Raw genomic sequence first — 8,791 nt, forward strand, 5'->3', positions numbered from 1 at the left:
TAGCATGGCATATATTTAGGCGCAATATTTAACTTCTTCTGGCGGGGCGACATCTGGAGTCTTTTAATTGTATCTCCTTGATATGATGCCTACAACTAGGCTCATATCTAGACTAGGAATATCTTTGCTACACTACCGCCGCGGGGCGCCGGCAGCTTTAACAACTTTATAGTGGTTTTACGTTTTTTGGCAAATTACGCTCTGTTAGCCATAAATCTTACTATTTTTTGACCGCCTTGAATCAAGACCCTTGGACCATATGGAGAATTCATTTACATTTTAAATTGCAGTGTCATCGTGATTGGAACTATGCTGAAAATTTCAAGTCTCTAACTTGTCGGGAAGTCAGTTTAAAATCGATTGGAAATTTCCGTGATTTGCGCGGGATGACCAATTTAAATAAAAGCTTATAAAAAGAATATATGTATTACTTACTGAGGAAATAGTCAAATATTATAGTTCGCTGAAAATTTGGCATGCAATAAGGGGTATAACCATGCAATAGGAAAAGGATGTTGTTTTCCTTTGTGATATCTCACATGCAATTTAAAAGATGGTTTTTTGTTTTTCAAACTTTTTTTTTTGATTAAGAAAAATTGTTGGGTTTCGCAAACTTTTATTTACGTCACGGTGTTTTCCTTCGAGAAAACAATTAAGAAGTAGCACAAATTTTGTATAAAAAACACGGCATGGCACAGGCGGAAATTCGATTTAAAATTTTAAATTGATGAGCGGTTGTATTGAATATTCGAAAAATAACGGTCATCAAAATTCAAAAATGTGACTCCAGCCTAATGCTGCAAAGCACCGAAGCAAAATTCTAGTTAAAAACCATTAATTTGTCACAAAGTTACGTTAAAAATAAAGATTGTAGTAAATTAGCACACTACTGTACCGCAGAAGCTGAAATTACATAAGCAAAATAGTACCACATATATGCATACAGTTGAAAGCATGTATTAACATATTTTAATATATATATATAAGCAAATGATATGTATATATATACATACGTATGAAATAGAAATAATAGGTACATTGGTTTTTATATATGTAGATACATGAAAATGTTAAATGGAGGGGAAAAAAAATTTGAAATTTTTGCACACTGTGCATCATACCATGCTGCAAACCGCTACTCGTGGTGCTGTTCTTGTTGCTCTGCTTTGCTAAGTTGATGTTGTTGTGTTCTCGCTGATTGTTCCCCCGCTCAGTCTGTATCATAACAATTCGCTGTCTTGCGTCGCGCCAAGGCTTAGCGACGCTTTTATGGCGTGGTGCCTATGCCTTTATACAACAGTAGCATGGCGTGGCCATGGGTACAGCTATGGTTGGTGGATGGCGTTTTTGCCGTTATACAACAGATATATGATGCGTTTTTGGTGCAACTATTATTTGGAGTACTGTACTTTTACTTTTTCACTTATTTCAGTTTTAGAGTTTTTAAATTTTTAACCGCACTTTTTGTTGTTTCACTTTGTTACCGGTCCACCAATCATCACCAACAATGTTTTTGTTAACTGTTCAAATTTGGTACCACCGTTTTCTTTTTGTTTTAACTGTACATTTTTGGTTTTTTCAGTAATTTTGTATGTATAGAGTTTTAAAAATTTGGTACCACCGCTTTTTGTGATTTATTTATTTTATTTTTATTTTTTATTTTTATATAATGAATTGTGCGTATTTTGATTTTGTAGGTTTTGTTTTGTAATTTATAGTTTTAAATTTTTTAACCGCCACCACTGTATGTGATTTGTGTGAAATTGAATAGAGTTCATCTCGTTTTTATATTCTTGCCATCACATATGTATATGCGTATATGCGTATATGTATATACGCGTGTTTATTTATTTTTTATTTTTAGTTACCGCCACTATTTGTATTTGTATGTACGGGTTTTGATCTTAAATCGAAAATTCAGTTCATTTTTTTTTTTTTAATTTTTACGCGTTTTCGGCGTCATATGTACGTTTGAGTTTGTTTAATTTTTAGTTTTAAAACGTTTATTTGGTTTTGCATTTTTCACGCCGGGGGCCTCCATCTTGCAAGCCGCAGTCTCGGTCGCCATGTGAACTGACCTCTTACCACACACACACACGCCGCACTTTTCCTTGTCTCGCGTGGGTGCTCCGCTGGGGTCGCACTGTTCGGTGGAGCCCTAGCGCTCCGCTGGTGCTCGCACTCAAGTGCTGCTGTTTCGCAGTTTCTGCGAAAGTCGAACGGCGCAGCAGTCTCAGGCTCGTTAGCAGGTTTTTCCGCTTGGCTTCCGGGTCTGTACGTGCCCGAAGGCCGGGAGACCGAACTCTTGAAACTTTAAAATTAAGAACACGTCTTTTCGAGTTTAATGGCGCGTATGGAATGGCGCCAATTTATTTTCCACTTTTTGACTTAACGTTAGCTGTTTTCGCAAAACAACAGGGTTGCATTTTTCAATATCGTAACTTCTTAATTCTTAATTGTAATAGATTAGTAAAAGGCGAATTCATATAAGGTAAAATGTATGCTTGATTGCATTACAACCTTCCATTGCCTTATTTCTAATCCACTTGTTTGTGTTTTTCAGATCACCCGATTTATATCAGTGTCAGATTTGTTGCCAATTTCACCCCCTACAAGCGTGCGCCAGTTTTCGGAATATGGATGTCCCCGAAAGAATCGAAGCAGTTAGAAATCACAAATATTGCATGAACTGCCTTGCCAGTTCTCACCAAACCGGTTCATGCTCGTCTCGACATAGATGCCGCATTTGTAAACTCGCCATGATGAAAAAAAGCCTCAACGCTTCGCTAGCAAGGTGACTGTCAAATCGGGGCTGCACTCCACTACGCAGCACCGTCGGAGCGTGCAATCCCGGCTGTATCATTGCCGTCAACGAAAGCCAAACAACGAGGCCAGTCGATCTACTAATCACCATGATGATCCGCGGCAAACCACCAAGCGAGATAAATTCAGTCGTCAACGAAAAGCGCCTCTAATTCGCAATGACCACGTCAAGAAACGCCGACAGCAGTTGCATCACCTGGTCAATGCGGCAGTATCGTCACTCTACGATCTACAACAACACTTGCACCAGGCTGCACCGGTGCAGGGGGCCGGTATGGTCATAATGAGGACTGTGGCAACCTCATTGACCTCTAAAATGCCTCAATTCTTGGCCACCGAAATTAAGAGGGAGGAAAAGCCGAATCGTCAAATCATTCGCGACCGCTGACGGAATAAAAACCTTCGCTTCTTGTGCTTTGTAACAACTCAAATGAAAACCTGAACTTTTTAACCCAATAAAGTGAACTGTTGAATATTTTATTAATTCAAAGTTTTTTCTTTAAACCCCAACTCCCCAACGATGCAAGCGTTGCTATCGTGGCGAATCCCTTAAGATTTTGACTATATATTTGCCTATAATTCAATTAGATTTTTTGCAACATATAAATCTGATAAGTTATCTGCCCATTATAAGTGATTCCGCTCATAACACTACAATTTTATAGAATCTGATACAAGTCTACACCAGAGTATGAAGAGTTTATAATAATAAATTTATTTATTTATTTATTTATTAAGCCAATGACAATGAACATAAAAAATTCTTATAGGCTAAGTAGACATATTTATATACAAGTTAAACAGTAGCTGACTTCCAAAACGTCAATTGCTTTGCATACGTACAAAGTATAACGTTCAATAACGCCGAACCACAAAATGTTGACGATGTATACTTTTCCAAAACGCATCCGAAATTTTATCGAAACGCATCGCTAGCGCAATCAGCGCATCAGAAACAAAGTTGTTGCTTCGTTTGTTATTGGTTACCATTGGTGTTTTAAAAATGGAAAATTCATTAAAATTGTTTATTGGTATATTGAGTATTTAAAATATGCAATGTATATGGTTGCAATGTGTCGCAACTCTGCATATACAAACAGTGTGAATACCGCAGTATAACAGTTTCCAAACATTGTATTGATACGTTTTGGAAGCCAGCCAGTATTTAGAAAAAAACGAAAATTATGACTAAATATACTATTTATAAAAAGTATTCAAAGATTTCAAAAAGCGATCTTTTAGAAATGAAAAATCTATCTCAATAAATTTAGAGATTCTATTGAACTCAATTAGGGCTCGAGTAATAGGAGCATTTCGAACATAAATAGCTTTAAAAATACCAACATAGAAAAACTCCGAACTACGAAGGGCTCTAGCCGGAATACTAAAGAAAATCCTCCCAAGGAGCATGGGGCATCATGTCAACATCACCGCTGATCAAATCGAAAACGAAAGACAAAGATAGGGTTATTCTTCTAATCTGCAATGATTTTAATTTGATCACTAGGCATCGTGATTCATAGGTGGGGATAGGATCCGAGAAGCGTAAATTACGCAACGCAAAGTATAAGAATACTTTCTGGATCCGTTCAATTCTAGCAGCATGGCACGTATAATATGGAGACAAAATGAAGGAGACATACTCCAGTTTTGAACGCACAAACGCAGTATATAAAAGCTTTAGCGTGTAGGGATCGGAGAAATCCGAGCTATGACGCCTGACAAAAGCAAGCATGGCGTATGGTTTCGCAATAATAAAATTTATATGTCTTGTAAAGGCAAGCATAGAATCAAATATTACTCCCAAATCTTTGATTTCACTCACCCGTGACAGGGGCGAGTTAGATATGTGGTAATAGGTGGCAATGACATTGGCAGGCTTAGAAAATGTTAAATGGAAACGCTTGGTTATGTTCAGGGACAAACGATTGTTGGTACACCAGTTACTCACATTATCGAAATCGATTTGCATCAATGCAGAGTTATGATAGCTTCTGATAAACGAGTAGATCTTAAGGTCATCTGCATATAGCAAAAATCTTGCTGACGCGAAGCAAGAGCAAATGTCGTTGATAAACAAAACAAACAACAACGGTCCCAGAATACTACCTTGTGGTACCCCAGAACAAGCAACAAACGGAATAGATCTATCGTTGTAAACAGCAACCATGCAACGACGATTGTGCAAGTAAGAAGCGATCCATCTAAGGAATACTGAGTGGAAACCAATGCGTGCTAATTTTTTAATCAGGATCACTTGGGAAACCCTATGAAAGGCCTTAGAGAAGTCTGTATAAACGGTGTCAACTTGATACCCTGATTGAAAGGCTGCGATACAATCGTCTAAGCAAAGTTAGATACTGTTGAGCGGCCTGGAAAGAAACCATGCTGTTCGGTACACACTTTACTTTTGACAGCGAAAAGCAATTTATTTTGGATGATGCACTAGAGTTGGAAAACAATCGATGGCACTATCGATAGTATCGATATTTACCAATTTCCCCACTATCGATGTTTTTTTTGTCACTATCGATGTTTTTTTCCCATGTGCACCATGAAATATTACACATTTTGCGGTTCTATTAATGCATCCGTCAAATGGTTGATTTTCGTGAAATCTTTTACAGCAGTTTATAAATAATTGGTGAATATTTTATGAAACTGAAAGTACCACCAAATTAAATAATCCCCTGGCAACCAATTATTTTGTACTTTCTATGGTAATTATCCATTAACATTATTCCGCAGAGTTTGTCCAAATATTGATATTTTGGTCGCTTCAAATAATGGTTTCTACATTTCATAATGGTCAAACCAGGAATCATACAACTATTAAATGTATAAAAATTCATATTTAAAAGTGGACAAGTAATACCTTCAAGGCCATCAAATATTTATCCAAACTCACAGTTGTTCTGGTTAAGAACGCATATGCATTTATGTTTATATATGGGTGTTTCCAGCGGAAGGTCCACCACGACAAAAAAAATAAAAGTTTTATATCTAACGTATTTACGGGCCGATTTGTCTGCTTTTTAAAATATATACTGGCTATGTAAGTAGAATCATGTTTGCATAAAATGGTCTTCCTAGGTGGTGCCAAGGTCGAGATATTTCGAAAAACCGTATTTATGGTCCGATTTGGTTCGAATTTGGCGTATGTGGTTGAAACATAATAAATCATAGATTTTTAATAAATTGACCCTGAATTGGCGCTGAAGTCAAAATATAAAGTATATTCTACATAAAATACAAGTTTTATTTGCGTTGAAAATTCATTTAAAAGCAATATTAACAAAAATATAACGATGGAAATTTATGTCACGTGACGCCACGTCACGTCACGTTTCACACTTGGCGTTGTAAAATAGAATTGAAACAATTTGCATTAATTCAAAAAACTCTAAAAACAACTAGAATTGCTCCAAATCATATTAAAATAAGTTTCATGAAAATAGCCATCCACAATTCGCAGAGTTTTGCGATTTTGTAAGAAAAGAAAAAATCAACTTCCATTTTTTGTCACGTAACGACACTCTCTTTAAATGCTTATATTTCAGGACCAAGCAGTTCGATTGATTTCATTTTTCGGTTAAATATAGAGCTAATTATGTGCTATACAATGGCCCAAAAAAGTTAAAGAAAACAAATGGTATTCCTTTTTTGTATCACATTGAAATCGTACGACTGTCACGTGCGCCACCATGGGAATGCCCATATTTAAAAACACTTTTGGAGACCAGTTTTCTAAAGTTTAGCTTTTAACACTATGTATTACATTATATGTGATATCAGTCACTGTATAATAAATTTTTACCAAATAGTTTTACAATTCCACCCCAAGTATATACATTTAGTACACCGATGTATTGCTTTGAAAACATTTACCGATAAAATTTGAAACACATTTCTAAAACAAAAGTCCAATGCCAAAGTAAAATAAACCAGTTTTATACACTATATAACTTAGAAAATTTTAGTGGAGAAAAAGAAGTACACGCAAAGGATTTCACAAAAATGTGTTGAAATATTACTATTTTTGAAAAGTGCCATTTTGGCACTTTGTTCCAAATTGAAAAATGAAGTGCCATTTGAAGTAAAATGGGGCCAAAACTGGCCCGGTTTGAGCCAAGTTGGCAGCTCTGAGCACCAGCATAAGACGACCAAGCTTGCTGAGACGTTGAACGCTGACCATCAGAACTCAATGTCGTTAGTACAATTGAAATTGGAATACTGGAAATGACGAAGATGAAGCAGCAGCAGTCGGCCGAGACTCAAAGCTCAAACAATCAACGACGTAACGTAGACGTAGGTTGACGCAGACACGATCTACTTTATGGGATTCGCGTGTTAACGAAAACTCACCACCGCATGGCGGTGACGTTGCCGTTGCTTCTCTCTCTCTCTATCAACAGTAAATTTGATATGCTGCTACGTACGTCAACCTACGTTTACGCTACGTCGTTGACTAACTGCGCTTTCAGAAACAGCAACAGTAGCACTTGAAGAAGCGGGTACGGGAGAGCAAACAGAGCGCGAAGAGCGACTCGCACCAGCAGGTATAACGCTCGTATTAATAGCAGCCACAGCATTCGAACCCGCCCTCACACTCACAGTATCAGTGATCGTGGCCGATAAAGACGAAGAAGTAGAGGAGACGGAGGAAACAACAGCAGGCATTGAACAGGCAGTGCAAGCTGTGCTAAGTGCTCATTTACACACGGCGATTTTTGTTGCCGCAACTCGACGTTTGTAGGAGAGAGCGGAACGAGGAAAGGAGAGGGGCACCGAGTTGCTCGTGCTCGGGCAACACGCTTTGTGCTCTCGTTCGCCTGTGTAAATTGAACGCAGTCAAACGACTCCTTCTTTGTTGTTTAAAGCAGTGCCCGCCAAAAAGAGAAAAGTCCTAAAATGAGCATGTATTAGTTATGAAACAAAAAATGAGAATGTGTTGGTGGTAATGCACGGAAAAAAATTTCTGTGTTGTATTACTTATTATAAAAACTTTGGTATGTTTTTTTGCCGTTTTTTCATTGTGCGCTATTTTTTAGATCTAAACAACATAGAAACATATACTGAAAGTTAACGGCCCTAAGAAAGGAAAAAGTTCGTAAAATTTTGTCTGTATTGTACAAAATTATTATTATTTTTTTATAATTTAAGTGTGGATTTCTGAGCAAAAAAGATAACGTGCTTCGAGCACTCTGAATATTAAAAGAAAATTTCGTTGATTTCAAGTAGAAATAAAATAAAAATATATATATCTAATATATATTTATTTTAAAATTAGGTAAAACTTGACATTTAAGAACAATTTAAAATAACGATTAAACCAAAAGATAAATAACAAAACATATTGTATGTTTTAATTGAGGACTAGTCTGGTATTAAAAAAAATACATAATTCACAAAGTTCTTTTAATATTCAAAAATTTTAAACCTCAATCCTAAGCGAAGAATAAGTAATGAAAACTGGATAGAAAAAAATTGTTGATTTAAAATTGAAAATGATTTCACACTTACACAGCTCTGCCATATACATACCTATTTCTAGGGGTGTATGTACGAAAAATTGTGTTATAAAATTTTTGAATGAATCTTCATTCATTCTGCTCACTGTACCTACTTTATTTAACAATAATGCGTCACCAACCTGCTTCGCCTATTGTTTGCATGCAACTAAATAAAATTTGTTGCTCTTCTACTCTTTCTGTTGACGTTCGGATTGTGTACGTGTAAGAAGCCGATTGTGTACATGTGAAAGGCCGAATCAAGGTACATTGAACAGGTAGTATCAGTAGAGCAGCTGATTTGATTTATTTTCAAATTATTTGGTCTCGAAAATGTCAAATATTTTTAATTTTTTATCACGAAAATTATAAGTTGTTAAAATCCATTTGCTTGTGAAACCTTTTTCCATACAGAACAAGCGATTGAATAGCAGCTTTTGGAACGTTCGCCCAACTCG

At 36.5% G+C, this 8,791-nt stretch overlaps 1 protein-coding gene across 1 annotated transcript in view; it reads left to right on the forward strand.

Moving 5' to 3' along the window:
• Positions 1-3,355, forward strand: part of LOC108364338 (1-phosphatidylinositol 4,5-bisphosphate phosphodiesterase classes I and II-like) — an 83,860-nt gene extending 80,505 nt beyond the window's left edge. The window contains exon 3 of the mRNA XM_017617980.1: positions 2,564-3,355. Coding sequence (XP_017473469.1) covers positions 2,564-2,798 — 235 coding nt within the window. The 3' untranslated portion in view covers positions 2,799-3,355. The remainder of the gene's footprint in view (positions 1-2,563) is intronic.
• The last annotated feature ends 5,436 nt before the right edge of the window (positions 3,356-8,791 follow it).

Source organism: Rhagoletis zephyria, unplaced genomic scaffold (assembly GCF_001687245.7).
Source record: "Rhagoletis zephyria isolate East Lansing unplaced genomic scaffold, Rhagoletis_zephyria_1.1 Rzeph_scaffold_01538, whole genome shotgun sequence".
In the NCBI taxonomy this organism is placed as follows: Eukaryota; Metazoa; Arthropoda; class Insecta; order Diptera; family Tephritidae; genus Rhagoletis; species Rhagoletis zephyria.